The 17689-nt window shown below is 34.8% G+C and overlaps 1 protein-coding gene across 1 annotated transcript in view; it reads left to right on the top strand.

The window, feature by feature from the left end:
• The window catches only part of LOC124363426 (facilitated trehalose transporter Tret1-like), a 32230-nt gene extending 17137 nt beyond the window's left edge, over window positions 1-15093 (top strand). Inside the window, exons 7-8 of the mRNA XM_046818676.1 lie at window positions 12745-12956; window positions 13613-15093. Of these exons, the coding sequence (XP_046674632.1) occupies window positions 12745-12956; window positions 13613-13892 (492 nt within the window). The 3' untranslated portion in view covers window positions 13893-15093. The remainder of the gene's footprint in view (window positions 1-12744; window positions 12957-13612) is intronic.
• The last annotated feature ends 2596 nt before the right edge of the window (window positions 15094-17689 follow it).

The raw sequence follows: 17689 nt of genomic DNA, 5'->3' as shown, positions 1-17689 counted from the left end.
TGTTTAAAGCTTGTTAAGGCCTGCGTTGATTACTGCTAGTAATCATTAAATGAATAGTAAATTAATCAAGATTGGTTTACTAATGCCTAATGCCTTATCCTGTAATACTTCTAACAGTAATGTTTCCTCTTAGAGAGGTGTAGGTATCTATTTTAATGTGGCTAAGAATAATTTAAGGAACTGCAGAAGTTTTCCTTATTTGAAAGTTTAACAAGCAGGAAGGCCAAACTCGATTACTTAAAAATTGTTTCAAAGTTAAATTATGATCATGCCATAGCTCAAATAGCTTGAATTAATCAGAATTATGTGAAGCAGTCAGACTGTCTTGACAGCATGGAACACACATATTGCAACACACATAGAGAATGTTTATGATACGCCAATGCCAATTGCTTTAAAAGGTCAATGGAAAGAAAGATCTTTTAAGGAATACACGTATTACACTAAAGACTGTGAGGAAAAATTAACTTCTCAACGGAAGAATTTGGCATACGAGTAGTTTGTTGTTCACTTGTTTTGGATAAAACAGTACATGATTCACTCATATCAGCATAAGTAGTAGGTTTGGCTTCTAGGTTACGCTTAGCACCAAAGTCACTGATTAGAGAATTTTGATTGTTAACGTCACATAATTGGGTGGTTGTCATCAGTAAGCTCACTCACAACAGAGATAAATGTGTATTAATGTTCTGTATGTCATTTAACAACCGTTTTCAGAAAATAATTTTAGTTGCATCTTATTTTTTATCCATAAAAATACTATAATCGTGGTTTACTCAAGGACAACGGTGCCGGTACTCTATACAAACGTAAGAGTTACGTTTAAATACGTTTACTCAGCAGGTGCTACGTTTGCAATTGTCCATCACTACAAAGGAGCGTGTGGGTCTCTCAAGGCCTACAGTGGGTGAAGTAAGAGAAGGCCCAAGGGCCTCCACAGATCCTCACCAGTCAAGCAAGCTGAAAGGGCAGCTTGGGCTTTATACGAGTATATTTTGTTTTTGAGTTTTTTGCAGAACATTTTGCCATGATAAAAATCAATAGGCGTGAAGTCTTCAATGATAGGCCTCTTGGGAAATAAACATTTAAAAATAAATAATATTTTAAAACTAAAAAATAATGAAAACTTTGAAAACAAAACATTTCTAAAACTAAAATTTAAACCTATATAATTTAGTATTATAGTTTTTTGTTGTATGAAGTTTGTTTTTTACGATGGAAGGATTGTGAAGGATTATAAACTTACCTAGTTTGTAATTATGTGTTAGGTTAGTTATTTACCTGAAGAATAGATCAGATTGCAGATCTTGAAACGTAGTGTTACTGATTTTTGTATCACTGAACAGTGACAAATGTCTGGAAACTTCTGTTTCCTTCATTATTATAATGGTTTTATTAATGTATCCATCTGTACTGTTATTTTTGTAAAATGTTAATGTAAGGGCTTATTTACTAATGAGGCTGTGTCTTTGAGATGGGTGCTTATTCTGCAGAAAGTGGTGGAGAAAGGAAGGGAATCAATACAAGGAGTTTTCCAATCGCTAGTTCTACCACTGTTTAAAACATTATTAAAATGACTCAAAGCTGTATTCACAGAACTGCAAAGAGACCTAAGAAGACAAATTAAGTAACAAAATACCTCACCAAACTTGCCACTGACTAATGAGAATTCTTGATCAAGAAATGTGTAAGCAAACTTTGAAGTGAAATGTAACTCTTCTCCTTCCTTTGATACAACTTTATGTTAACTGTTACATTGTCCGTTTAGTATGTTTCAATTTATCATCTTTGTAATATAAACAGCATACATATGCTAATACAATTTTTAAGAAGGAAATTGGGTGAACTTAAACCTAAGATATTACACTATTAGCCCAAGTTCAAACTTTTTTGGCGACAACCAAAAATATTCACACTCTAAATGATTAAGCGTGTAACAAAGCTTGAAAACAGCACAACAAGTCTAATAAAAATTATTATTTACCGTAAAACTAATCTTTAAATATTAAATATTATACTCAAAATTCCAGTTCATATCTTCTGTAAATATTCTATAAAGATCAAAATAAATTTATCTACTAAACCCCATAGCTACGGTACAAATTTAGCTCTCCAATACGCTGTTGTACCTCAGATTAACAGTAGTGGTTAATGTTTTTGTAATTTCAATGGAGTTTTACTCATAAAAATCTTTCCTTTCTGTAACTTCTCAGAAGAGTATTAAAAGTAAGTATCTCAGTGTTCTGAAGAGAATCCATAATATTGATCACTAAAGACGTAACCTGTATTCTATCAAAAGCTAATGTTAATCTGGGTCCTTTGAGAATAAACCGCTTTACATATTTCTTCAAAGGAATTCCTCATATTCCTTGATGCCTTTTATACATATGTAATCCACAGTTACCTTAATAATATGTCTTTGGTCTCTGGAAATAGAGTTGGAGTTATATAGGTGCAGCAATCAAGTTGTAAAAAAATTTAAAATTCCGGTGACCAGTTTTAATGTCGAAACATCATCTTCAGTCAGATTTTAGAAAGATATAGATTATTTATCACCTATGCGGATTCATCAATAGTGTTAAAATATAATTTAAATAAAATTAGTATACACACAATAATAAAAATACATCAAAATTTAAAACTGTATTTCAGGTACATTAGTTTTCCAGCCATACCTAACCTATTTCACTAATGTGAGGTATTCAGACAGATTGGTTCATGTTGATGAATAATTACACTAGTTTCCTTATCCTTTTATTTAACATTTATTTCCAACATTTTGATAATTTCACGCTACTTCTTGTTAAAGTTATGTAATTCCTGGATTATTTCTATGGTCTTTCTTATTTTCCCTGTGTAGCATTATAGAGTTCTGCAGTATTTTTGTTCTGGTATGGATAATTTTTCCATATACTGACGTTACATGCTTCTCCTGTATTCACTAACTGGTATGGTTCTGATTCACTAGAATAGAAATGGAATCTCGTAGGCTCCAGATGTACACAGTAGAACCGTATTCTCTTCAAGCGTGACAAGTAGTGGTAGTGACAAGAGAAGAGTAATGGATGCTGGAGGAATGATAATGGGAAATTCTGTGGAGTTGGATGAAATTTGTACTTAGCAACCCAGTTATGCACACAACTGCAAATAACGATGATTATTTTGATTGCATTAAAAGCACAGTTGTGCTTTACCAATAAAACTTTATATTATGCCACTGCCTCACCTTTAAGTATTTTGAATCTTGCAATGTCTACAATTTTAAATTTCTTTGTTTTCTTTAGTTCTCTTAAGACAAGAAGCTGTAGCGGTCCCAGTTTGCTCAGTCTAGGGGGTGGGAAGGGTAGGTGTGGTTTTCACAAGTTAACGGCGTAGTAGAGTTAACTGTTAACGGTACTATCCGAGGGCGCCACCTTGTTTCCAGTAGTAGTGTGGTAGGAGAACGGAGTCAGAACAAGGAAAAGACCCGTTACTGAATGATGTTGTAAAATTAATGACCTTATAACCAACCAAAGTAAGAGTGAGTTAAATACAAGGTAAATTTTAAGAAAAGGAAATACATGTAAGAAAGCTAAACTCATTCAATGTAATCATTAAGTTTAGAAAAATTCTAAGAGCCTGTTTTTTTTTTTTTTATTGCACAAGAAACATTTATCAAATGAAATATTTATTAAAATTATGTAATTTTACATTTCATATCATGGAAAAAGGTTTGATTACCATTTCTGTATTTGGATCTCAACAGTCTGAGGGTACAGGTAACCCTTAGATTTATCAATACAATATACCCTAAACAACAGTAATTATACACTAAACAACATTACCTTGGCCGGCCCACTAGTACTTCTGGTATTTTACCCATAGATATCAATCAAACAATACTTACATAAACTAGACACATATTTACACAAAGCACATTAAACATCAATATGTATCCAATAAAGAAAGATATTTATAAGTAATTATTCAACTACGTAGATCACAACCATACGCCTCCGTAAGGGCTCACGGTCAGGGAGGAAGGCACAGTAGCAGGTATGGCACGGGCACTGGGTAGGTAGTGGTACGCAGACCTATGTGGAGGCACACAAACCGCTCCCGAACAAATCCCTGAGCACAATTCAGACAATAGAATCTACAAAAATATTTGACACTAAAAGATGTATAATAGTTGCTTCAGAATAGCACGTAAAATTTTATGTTAACAATAATAACAATGAAACCTAAATATTCCGTGAGATCAATAATCTTAACATGAAGTATTTTGAGAGATATATAATCGGTTTGTAATGTAAATAACCCCAAAAATTAACTATTAGTCAATTACTCAATGTACAGTAGTCAATATAATGAGATATAGTTAATTAAATTCCAACAATAAATTATTAACTAAAATAAGCTTTAAATAGAATTCACTTGAAAACATCTTTTCATATTTGTTTCCTATTCTAAAAATGCCTTTTCTTACTTACATTTTGACAAAACACGTAGCATAAATTTACCAACATTTATTATCCTGAATTTACAAACAACAGCAAAAATAAAACAGACTAACAGATAATTTTTAACTTATAGGCCACACAACACTATTTATTACCTAAAGTACATTTTGTTGTTATTTCAAATGCATTATTTAAAATAAAAGTTCTAACCATTGCAACAACATATGTTTGGATCTAAGAAAATATGAACCATTAAAACACTATGATAATATTTACAATCTGAAAGGATTTATATTTATGAGTACAACTTACAAGTTAATAAAGGCTCAAGTAATTTCTGCTTCTTAATTTCACTAATATATTTACTCTGGTTGGTTGAGAAAAGAAAAATTAATTCCAAGTATCTGTATTCAAAAGTATTTATAATTTCTTGGTAGCACACATTATTTGACTTAAAAGAATATTAAAATACCTCACCTTGGCAACAATCCAGTAATGGGCCAGGAAGGGAGCAATGTAGGTAAAAGACATTATAGATAACCTCGTGGAGGACTCAATTTCCAACTGAACAATCTTCAAACTATCGCCATGAGAGAGAGAGGTTAAGCCTCGTGAAGCCTGACAGTCAGTAACAAAGTCCAACAGGAAGTAGGAGTCAATTGTTGTTTTGGCCAGCTGGAGCTGCAGCTGTTTAATAGCCAGCTGATATGGATTTTCCAGGTTGATCAGGCCTGTCTGCCAAAGTTAATAAAATCTAACTCTTACTCTCTGTTATAAAATTTAAGGTTCACAAAAAAAATTGTTACACCACCCCCTCTCTCATTGAGAAAATTTCCCAAATTTTCATCCGTTACTGAAGATAAGGTTTTAAGTCCGAGGTATGCCAGGTGCCCATGAATTGCCCATCTTCTGATTGGAGCTGATAGGTCACTGGAGATATTTTCTTCTTAATTCGGTAAGGCCCAACAAATTTTGGAAAGAGTTTGGGTGACTTGTAGCTGACTGCATCCGCTTGGGTGAAGTTCCTCTTCCATACAAGTTGACCTTCTTTAAAACTGCTGCTCTCTCCTCCGCAGGTTGTATCGTTGAGCATTAATCTCATGTGCCTTCTTCATCCTTTCTTTGATCTCCTTAAAAACTTCATTCAAGCGCGTCAGTTTCTGGAGGTGATCACCTGCATCGGAAAGCTGAGGCAAATCTTCTTCACCAAGATTCCCAGATCCCTCACCCGATAAGTTGATCTCATGTCCGAATACAAGAAAGGCTGGAGATTGACCAGTGGTCTCATGTACTGCCGTTCGTAGGGCACACCCAATCTGAGGTAACTTAATATCCCAATTGCGGTGATTATCCCCAACATAAGATCTCAACATGTTCCCTATAGTTCGGTTCACCCGCTCCGTTGGGTTTGCTTGAGGATGATGACTAGGAGTGTAGATAGTCTTCACTTTATATTCCTTGAGCAAATCTCGAAATGGTTGACCAATGAATTCAGATCCATTGTCGCAAATCACAATGTTAGGAACCCCATATACCAAGAATACATCTTCCTCCAAATGTTTAGCAACAAGTCTTGCAGTTGCTGCTCTTAATGGAAACAGAAGGGTATACCTGCTGAAGTAATCCACCACTACCATCAGGTACTTGTAACCTCTTGATGATCTTACAAAAGGTCCCATCAGATCCAGACTTATTGTCTGCCACGGTCGGTCCACTACTCTCTGAGACCCCATAAGTCCTGCTGGCTTTAAGGTAGCCGACTTAGCTTGCTGACACACCCTACAGCGAGAGACATATGTTGCGGTGTCCTTCCTCATCTTAGGCCAATAGTACTTCTGTAAGAGTCTGTGGTAGGTTTTATACGTGCCCAAGTGTCCAGATGTAGGGGCGTCATGAAATTGTTTGAAGAGTTTCCCACGCTGATCCTTGGGTACAACTAGCTTCCAATCTTCTTGCTCATCACCAACCGAAGTAGATGAAGGGACACACTTCCAGAGCTGATTATCGACAACTTTCCATGAAGAGTAAAGGTCAGGCTTTTCTTTTACTGAGTCGATCATCTTCAGATACCACTTGTCCCCAATCGGAAAACAGTTAGTGAGGGAATCAACGATAAATTCTGCAGGTACAGATTCTAATGGGTTCCTAGATAAAAGATCCGGAACGACGTGTTCTTTACCTTTGCGATGCAGCAAAGTGAAGTTAAAAGGTTGAAGACGTAATGCCCACCGTGCCAATCTTCCTTGAGGATCTTTTAAATTATGAAGCCATAACAAACTGTGATGGTCAGTTACAACAACAAAGTGAACTCCTTCTATATAAGGGCGGAACTTTTCAATTGACCAAATGAAGGCCCAAAACACTCCCGCTCTGTAGCAGAAAACTTTTGCTCAGTTTTGCTCAACGTCCGACTTGCATAGGCAATCACATTTTCTCCTTCCTCTGACATCTGGGAGAGTACCGCTCCAACACCAACAGCCGAAGCGTCACAAGAAATGGTAAATTCCTTTCCAAAGTCCGGGCAAGAAAGGATTGGAGATTTTACAAGGTTACCCTTTATATCTTCAAAAGCATCCTGAGCTTCAATGGTCCACTTAAAGTTGTTATGTTTCCTCAGCATTGAAGTAAGAGGATAAAGACGAGAGGCAAAATTTGGGATAAACCTCCGATACCAACTTGCAGTACCGCAGAATGCACGGACTTCCTTCACTGAGCGAGGGGTAGGAATTTCCAAAATGGCTTTCACCTTTTCAGGGTCAACTCTCAGGCCATTAGCATCGACAATATAGCCCAAATATCGAAGTTCAGGTTGGCAAAATCGGCACTTGTCTTGATTTAAGGTTAGATTAGCTGCTGCTAGCCGCTTGAAGACTTCTTCCAGAATTTCAAGATGTTTCTCAAAGGTCTGTGTGACTATTATTACGTCATCAAGGTATATAAAGACAAAAGGTTCCAAGTCCATCCCTAATATATTATCAACCAATCGTTGCCAGGTGGCTGGTGCATTGTGGAGTCCAAATGGGAGAACATTTTTTAAAGTGGAAAAGACCTCTTCCTTGGATTGTAAAGGCAGTTTTCTGTTTACTTGAAGCTTCAAGGGGAATCTGCCAGTAAGCGCTTTTGATATCCAACGCAGACAAGTATTGGGCATCCCTTAAGCGATCCAAAATCGAAGTGACATGAGGTAAGGGGTAAGCATCTCTGCAAGTGACTGAGTTGACTTTCCGGAAATCGACGCAAAACCTTTGGCCACCATCAGGTTTGTCCACAAGTATGATTGGGGAGGACCAAGCACTTCTTGAAGGTTCTACAACACCCAGTTCAATCATTTTATCAAGTTCGGCATACACAAGCTGCAATCTAGCGGGAGACATGGGATAGTAGCGTTGCTTTATGGGAGAAGCATCTCCAGTGGTCAATTTTTATGCTGCACTAAATGGGTTCTTCCTAATTTCTCTCCTTGATTGCAAAAGTACTTCTCCAAAAGATTATTTAAGTCTTACCTTTGTGACGTAGTCAATACGGTAGAGTCTTGTAGACCAATTGCACATATCTGGCCTCGTGTTGGTGGGTTCTCAGAAAATTCCCAGGACTTCTCATAGGCGTCCATAACAATATGCATAGCATTCCAAAAATCTATCCCCAAAATAATTGTTTGAGATAGAGAAGGTACAAACAATGACAGATAAATGTTTTGTTTTATGAGCGAGAGTAATAGGAATGTTGGCTCTTCCAATAATCTTATGTTTCTGGTGGTCAGCAGTTTCTACAAATTGGTTGGACAATGGCCGAATTTTTGCCGGGAACTTATCAAAAATCCACATCAGGTATCTTCCGATCACTGTATTTTGAAGCTCCAGAATCTAACAATGCTTTGCAACTAAATCCAAAAATTCGAATTGGTAGATAAGGTCGCGGATCATTAGCGGAAGTTTCAATCAGAAAATTTATACCTTTAGGCAATGAAGCCAAATCACAATTGGACAACTTATTGGTTGACGGTAAATGAGATAAGGGAGGTACTCCTAAGATGCCCGAGGAGGCTCCCTCGTACCCCGTTTTTTTTTTAATACACTTAGGACAGGTTGTTTTGCGATAACCAGCATGCCCACAGCCATAGCAGAAAAGTTGCCTCTCTTTAGGACAATTACTGTACATGTGGCCTTCCTCACCACAATTCCAACATTTGGACTTCCTTGGGGCAAAACTCGTAGGTTTATTAAGTGCATGAACTTGATGATTTGAGGAATTCTTGCGATTATCAGTGCGAGAGTAAGCTAGATCAGGTTCTAAGACGGTTGCCTGGCCTAGGAGGAGGCTTACTATTTGTAGTTCTCAATCTTCCCAGCTCAGCCTTACGTCCAATTTGTCGGAGTTCATCAATAGAAGAGATCACAAACATACAGAGTTTGTCCTGCAAATAATGATTTAGATTCTTAAGAATCTGACGAAGCCTGATGGGTTCCGGAATTGGATTTGACAAACGACCATAAAGACCCTCCATAGAAGCAATGAAAAGATCAATATGCTCTTGATCGCCTTGAGTTCTGTTCATAATCTCCTGCAGCAACATATCGTCATAATCCGGCGTCTGAAAAACAAGTTTCATCTCCGTACACAATTGCTCCCAGGAATTGACTCTGCCCACGGTCGATCGACCGATACCAAATTAAAGCATTGCCGGTAAATAAATCAACTGCTGACCTAAAAAGTTGAGCTTCAGAAACTCCGCGAGCATGACGAAGTTCCTCAACCCGCTGCAAAAATGCACCAATGCTCTGGCCAGGACCATTACTAAACTGTAAACCCCATTTGAAGACTGGTATAGGCTTTGCAGTTTCTGCCTCTATACATGACTGATCAGATTTCAGTTTCCTATTTTCAACCATAGTAGATATTCCTTGTCCAGCATGTCCAAGAGGGGGAAGGTGCTTTTCTTGTGCGATATTCTTCCGATTTACATTTCCTTGAGAGGGTGGAGTTTCTGTATTGGTACCTTGGGAAGTGCCTCCTCCTTCCGCAGTATTCACTGACGTATCTTCACTCGCCTTCTTTTCTTCAGCTCCGTCCAGTTTCTCTCCGTTACCTTAGATGAGAGGGAAAAGAAGGTATCTAGCATGTGTTTTGATCTCTGTAATAAGTCGTCTTTCTCCTCCGCTGTGTCTTTATCCCAGTCCAGATCCACAGGTATACGCTCCACTCGCAAGTAAAGATGCCAAAGGCGGGCAGAAAGTCTTCGATATTCATTGTCTTTTGTATTTCCTTCATAATCTTCAACTAGCTTTGACAGGTCATTGAATTTTTCCTCGCATTCTTCAAGTTCGGTTTCAGCATTTAGATTACTAATAACATCTTCCTTAATCTCAACATTATCAAGAAAAGCTTGAGAGAGCCTGGATCTCAATTCATTTGCATTTCCTTGTAGTAGCTAAACCTCTAAGTTTCAACTCATATTCATTTTCATGACGACGTAAATAATATGCATTCATGGTGACAGCAGAAACCAAATTCCAAAGTGAAAAACGAAAAATCACACAATTTAAGAAAAGATAATAGAGGTGTAACAGTCAGTAAACAAAACCACTAATAATTACGAGTACCGACAAAAGTGTTGCAATATACAACAAGTTAAACAACCATAATGTCCCATATCAATCACCATCAGAACAAAAAAAATTCACAAATATATTATATAGTCCCCACACAAGCCAGGTCCCACGTTGACAGCGCCAAAATGTAGCGGTCCCAGTTTGCTCAGTCTAGGGGGTGGGAAGGGTAGGTGTGGTTTTTCACAAGTTAACGGCGTAGTAGAGTTAACTGTTAACGGTACTATCCGAGGGCGCCACCTTGTTTCCAGTAGTAGTGTGGTAGGAGAACGGAGTCAGAACAAGGAAAAGACCCGTTACTGAATGATGTTGTAAAATTAATGACCTTATAACCAACCAAAGTAAGAGTGAGTTAAATACAAGGTAAATTTAAGAAAAGGAAATACATGTAAGAAAGCTAAACTCATTCAATGTAATCATTAAGTTTAGAAAAATTCTAAGAGCCTGTTTTTTTTTTTTATTGCACAAGAAACATTTATCAAATGAAATATTTATTAAAATTATGTAATTTTACATTTCATATCATGGAAAAAAGGTTTGATTACCATTTCTGTATTTGGATCTCAACAGTCTGAGGGTACAGGTAACCCTTAGATTTATCAATACAATATACCCTAAACAACAGTAATTATACACTAAACAACATTACCTTGGCCGGCCACTAGTACTTCTGGTATTTTACCCATAGATATCAATCAAACAATACTTACATAAACTAGACACATATTTACACAAAGCACATTAAACATCAATATGTATCCAATAAAGAAAGATATTTATAAGTAATTATTCAACTACGTAGATCACAACCATACGCCTCCGTAAGGGCTCACGGTCAGGGAGGAAGGCACAGTAGCAGGTATGGCACGGGCACTGGGTAGGTAGTGGTACGCAGACCTATGTGGAGGCACACAAACCGCTCCCAAACAAATCCCTGAGCACAATTCAGACAATAGAATCTACAAAAATATTTGACACTAAAAGATGTATAATAGTTGCTTCAGAATAGCACGTAAAATTTTATGTTAACAATAATAAACAATGAAACCTAAATATTCCGTGAAATAATCTTAACATGAAGTATTTTGAGAGATATATAATCGGTTTGTAATGTAAATAACCCCAAAAATTAACTATTAGTCAATTACTCAATGTACAGTAGTCAATATAATGAGATATAGTTAATTAAATTCCAACAATAAATTATTAACTAAAATAAGCTTTAAATAGAATTCACTTGAAAACATCTTTTCATATTTGTTTCCTATTCTAAAAATGCCTTTTCTTACTTACATTTTGACAAAACACGTAGCATAAATTACCAACATTTATTATCCTGAATTTACAAACAACAGCAAAAATAAAACAGACTAACAGATAATTTTTAACTTATAGGCCACACAACACTATTTATTACCTAAAGTACATTTTGTTGTTATTTCAAATGCATTATTTAAAATAAAAGTTCTAACCATTGCAACAACATATGTTTGGATCTAAGAAAATATGAACCATTAAAACACTATGATAATATTTACAATCTGAAAGGATTTATATTTATGAGTACAACTTACAAATTAATAAAGGCTCAAGTAATTTCTGCTTCTTAATTTCACTAATATATTTACTCTGGTTGGTTGAGAAAAGAAAAATTAATTCCAAGTATCTGTATTCAAAAGTATTTATAATTTCTTGGTAGCACACATTATTTGACTTAAAAGAATATTAAAATACCTCACCTTGGCAACAATCCAGTAATGGGCCAGGAAGGGAGCAATGTAGGTAAAGACATTATAGATAACCTCGTGGAGACTCAATTTCCAACTGAACAATCTTCAAACTATCGCCATGAGAGAGAGAGGTTAAGCCTCGTGAAGCCTGACAGTCAGTAACAAAGTCCAACAGGAAGTAGGAGTCAATTGTTGTTTGGCCAGCTGGAGCTGCAGCTGTTTAATAGCCAGCTGATATGGATTTTCCAGGTTGATCAGGCCTGTCTGCCAAAGTTAATAAAATCTAACTCTTACTCTCTGTTATAAAATTTAAGGTTCACAAAAAAAATTGTTACAAAGCTTATAAATTGCACTTAGTCCTATAGGAGCCTTAGCGCTGCTTCTGAAATGATATCATATTCAGGATGGGTAAGGTTAGGGGGTAGGGGCCGCCTCCTATCGAGATCCATGAGGAAGAATTAGGGCACTAATCTCAAAGTCATGTCCCATCGGAAGAAGGGGAGGTCAGCTCTGAACCTGCCTCTCCAGTCAAAGCAGGCAGGGGGTGACACACCCTTGTTGAGGCTAGCAAGAATCTCTGATACTTAGGGAACGAACCCACCAACTCCAACAGTCATCTCCCGTAGTAGACTAGACATATCGAACTACCCTTGCACCCCAGAATCTCAACATTTGCGGTTAATAATGTGCCACTCCTGGACATCCATAAGGTTGCCCATATTTAAGTGACACATTGGTATTCGCTGTGCCCAGTGGTAGGTTCAACTGGAAGGTATAAACCAGCAAGAAGTTATCCCTGCTGGGTCTTTCTTCCTTTTATTTAATAACTTTTTAGTAGTTCTCAATTCTGTATTAATATAATTTTTAACCGTATGCAAGTTGTAATTATCTCATCAAATCAATTAATGTTTACTTTCTGCAGGTGATGGTCGGTACTCTGCAAGTGCTGGGCAGTATTGGTTGTAGATGCTCGTCATGAAACTCCTGGGCAAGCGAGGTCTCTCCTTCCTCTCCATGTCAATCTGTGTGATCTGTGCTGTCGCTATATCGGTCTATGTGGTCCTTGGGGTCAACCCTCCTTGGGTTCCCATGATCCTCTTCTGTGTGCTCTTCTTCGCAGCACAACTCGGGATTGGATCCATTCCTTGGATGCTCATCAGTGAAGTCTTTCCTATTCAGTAAGTAGTCTTCTTTAATATTGTGTATATACTACATACCTCTGTTTAATATAATTATAATTTTAGTTCAGGAATTGTTTATCTCTACGTTTTAGAAGTTTAAAATTTAATACATTTCAAAAATTATTATTTTTTTTAGAGGTTTGTTGGTAAATGTTTAATCTTGAAATTAAATAATGTAATATCAAAGAGCAAATACCGATATTTTAATATTTAATTGTTAAAATAGACTACAATAATCTATTTGAACATTAGTGTAATAAAAAGTCAACCAAAACCCTTTTTTAACTGTTTTTCGGTATTCAACTATCATCAGTGTACATTAACCTCTAAATAAATAATAAAAAACTAAATATACCACATGTGGATCATTTAAACAGATGTTAAATTTATATGACACAGTCGTAACTTTGATTTGTAATCTGTATTTAATTTTTTTTTTTTTAATTGGGTTTGTCTTATTTATTAGATTACTATTTAAAATGTTATGAGAATCTTAATTATAACTTAGATTGATTCGTAATTCTTCTTTCTTGTTCAATTTTTCTCCTTTCCTTCCGATATCTAAAATTTTCGTGTTCTTTTCAACGTTTGTGTAATTATGGTACTTGAAATGTATTGATGTATGCAATATACCAGCATATTTATGACCGTAGGGGCAGAGGTATCGCAGGCGGTGTCTCAGCAGCTTGCGGTTACAGTTTCATCTTCATCGTGACAAAGTTTTACATCAACCTTGAACAATGGTTCTCCATGTGGGGAGCACTACTGGTCTACGCCGTTGTAGGACTCTGGGGCATCATCTACCTCTACTTCTGCCTACCAGAGACTGAGGGTAAGACCTTGCAGGACATTGAGCCCTACTTCCTCACCAAGCGTGAGAGAGAACGTCTTGAGAAGTCACACTCCATCAAGAATCTGCCTGTTGAGATCTAACTTAAGGTGTTAATTGTACATAAAGTCTCAGTATGGTGCAATGCCAGGCAGCGTTAACTGCAACATGAGTTGCTCGTATATACCTCATTGATGTAAACCTGGAACAAACTTTGGTGTTTGAAACGATCCCTCAAAACTCTACTCCTGACATAACTGATACTCCTTAATGATTCGCCTTAATACTTTTAGTTTTTTTACTATCCATACTGGTTCTTATCCCAATCTATTGGTTTAGTGTATCAAAAAGAAAGATAGAAGAATCATGCTAGTTCTTAAAACCTAAATAGAAATAAGTATCCACTGTGTAATTAGAAAAATTATTTTTGGAGCGTAACGAGATTTGGGTAAGTAGTCTGTGAATCACACATTAAAAAAACTTTAGTACTTGGATTTTCAAAATTTCATCGATCCATTTGTTAAAATAAAACATTAACGTTTTAAATTGTTCTATAATTTTATATAAATATGTGTCTACTTGAACAGAATGTGAATTTGTAGTTCTCAACTTATTCAGAGTTTTTATCAGGATTTCAGGCATTGTAAAAGTCATGAATTAAAGAATTTCTTCCAATCCAATTGAATGACATAGGCTATTATACAGCTATTTCAAATGGACTGAAAATAAATGTGTTAATTAAGGGCCAATATAATGTTTATTTTAATTTTAGTTTAAGATAACAAATTAAGGAGCTAATTAAAATCAGATACAATAGTACGATAAAACACATTCAAATTTAAATATCATTGTGTTGGAAAGAAAGAAGACTCTTCTTATTAATAATAAAAAATAAAGTATAATATAGTAATAATATTACCTCAATATTAACTTGGTTGTGTACACGCTCCCATATGATATTAATAATGCAAATAAAGAAGGTATATGGGTACTTCAGGTATTCACTTTCTGAATTTATTATTGTTAATAAGTGTTGTGTAATCTGTGATAGGTTTTTATATATGTTTTACTATCTATAATTTGTGACATGTTTTATTATATATGTATGATAAGTGTACATTTACTAAGTAAATGTACTTGTTTTAAGTAGTTGATAGAACATATTTAGATTTAAGTTAAATGTATTAAAAAAATAATGGAAAGTTTTATGTTTACAATTGTAAATTAATTTTGATGTCTGCTTTTGATATTGTGGATAATAGATTAGACTTTTTGTATATAATACAAGGGTCAGTCAAAAAGTAACTTCTACTATTTTTTCTCTTTTTAAACCGTTTAAGTAAATATATGTTATTGTATTACATACAATGAAAAATCAAAATACTGTTGTGTAATTTGTCATTTTTCAATACAGTCTTCATCCATTCGCAGTCTTGCTTCACAAGGGTTTATATTTCTGTTTGGTCTTCCTTCTATCTTACCAATGTTCCTTCAATTTTCAATCTCCCATCTTCAAAGTGAATGAATAATGAATGAATGAATTCATTGTAAATCCCATGTTGAAGCAGCAGATAGAAGTTTGAATTCACTACATCAGGACTGTATGTGGGAGGAGTGAAGACTTTCCATTCAATCTCCAAGATCTTATCAGCAATGAGAACTTTTTCCTCCATAATTTTATGTGATGCCAATTCACCCACTTCCTCTTTGATTCAAGTTCAAAAATTGAACTCATTTTATCTTTTTAGATATAACTTTCAGAAACTCTTTTAAAAAATCTATAATTTCTCTCTTTTATTAAAACACTTTGCATTTGGAGGCTATCTTTTTTTCAATTTATCGGGGTTGGTTAATTTTCTTGGTTCCTAACGTGCACAAACTCTGTGTAATCTAGGTGGGCATGTAATCGTCACTAGACGCTGTCTTTACTTACAGAAATACTGTGATATATTTCATTTTTTGTCTCCGAGCAGAGCCTGAAATAGTTGAGTCATGCATGAATCATTTCAGCCGTTGGTCTTCAAATGGGTATTTTATCCTCCAAATTCAAGAACTAAATCACAGAATCTTATGTTAACAATAAATAGCTCAAAAGTTTTCTGCTCCACATTAACCACCAACTGTATAACATCTGTCAACTGTTTAAGGGCTCTCCACAGGGAGACCAAATTATTTCATTTAATTGTGTAAGCAAGGCAGTCTAAAATGAGCAACATCAACGATTTTGTGAATGGATGCAATGCTGTCCCCTGTTGTCAGAAACGTTTCTACCACGTTTTCTAATAGGAAAAAAATTAAGAATCCTACCAAATTCAATTTTCTCCCTTTATCTAACTTTTTAAGGAGAAAAAAAGTCAAGAGGAATTGCTTATTGATTGACTCTACTTTAAAAATCTGACGTAAAATATTTTATTTTTAATTGGTAGCCTATTACTACCAAAATTGCAGACCTTGTTTTGTTCAAGGATAACCAGTAACACAATTCTTTATTGTTTACTATGTACAAGGAGAAATAGTGGTTATTAATTTCGATATCATAAAATGTTAGTATTATATAAAAAATAACTAGATGGTATGTTATACCGATTAGATCTGAAATACTTCTTATGGCTGCGATAAAACAGTACTAAATTAATTAATAGTACAATTTAAATTATACATCATGTGTTGAACCCAATGTAAATTTTGTAGTATTATACAAATAAATGTTTTTTACAAAGTTGTCTAATTATTTTAAAATTTATTATAATCATTGTTAGAAAGAAATATTAAACAGAGATTAGACTTATTTAGATGGAAATTTGTTAATTCACACATAACAAATTACTAACTTTCAATTAAAAAATATAACATTTTAATAAAATAATAAACACAAAACACACGTAATTTGATAAAACTATTAGTGGTGAAGAACATAAACAAGATGTTTCAATGAAGGAGGAGAAGCTCTTCTTATTGGAAATATCAATTTTCTATTAGTTTGTTAAAGAAAACTAATAGAAAAAAAATAAACAAGATGGTTTTAAATTTAGTTAAGTATCAAAAACATATAAAACCTGAATATGTATATATTTATTTATATATATATATATATATATATATAAATAAATGTATATATATAAATTATAAACATTATTACAAGATTTATAGATAAACACTATAAAGCTATTAATAAAAAATTAGCAGCATGCTACAATATGCCGCTAGGGTATCGCTATAATAAGAAAGTGTGTATTTAGACTACTAATTAATAGAAGTTGTCCATTATTAGTGTTGCTTATTGAATGGACTATTAGCAGAACAAGGAAATAGCCAGATGTAGGCTAAATGCAATTATTTAAACAAAATAATGACATCTTTAATCTGGAGGGATAAACTTGAGATACAGGAAATTACAATGTACCCTAACTTATAAGTAAACAACTTGCAGGCATATAGATACAGTGAGTGATATTGTAAAAATGTCTGTGATCGCACTTTTATCAGCAAAATAAACTATATTAATCTGGCATACCTCATTACTATAATACTTGATATAGTACATTTATATGTGTGCTTTGTTTACTATGGAACCCATAGTGACACAATTTGATAGTGATAAAACCTTGATTTCTTTGTATAAACCTGATATTAGGCTCTGAAGGTAGATAATGATACATTATACATAGTGATAGATTAGATAAGGATACATTATTTACAGCACTCACACACACACACTCTGCAAAAGGAACTATCAGCAAGAAATTTGTACTTCCGTATCTCAAAACACTAACCATTAAGCACCACAAAATTAACATTATAAATCTAGAGTCAGCTGTAGTGAACGACCTTGAGCATTCATCTCAATACAAAAAATCTTAAATATTTAAACACTTTTCGAACAATCATAGGAGATAGCTAA

Source organism: Homalodisca vitripennis, chromosome 5 (assembly GCF_021130785.1).
Source record: "Homalodisca vitripennis isolate AUS2020 chromosome 5, UT_GWSS_2.1, whole genome shotgun sequence".
Taxonomy (NCBI): Eukaryota; Metazoa; Arthropoda; class Insecta; order Hemiptera; family Cicadellidae; genus Homalodisca; species Homalodisca vitripennis.
Note: the sequence above shows the minus strand (reverse complement) of the source record. Positions and strands in the feature narration are given on the sequence as shown.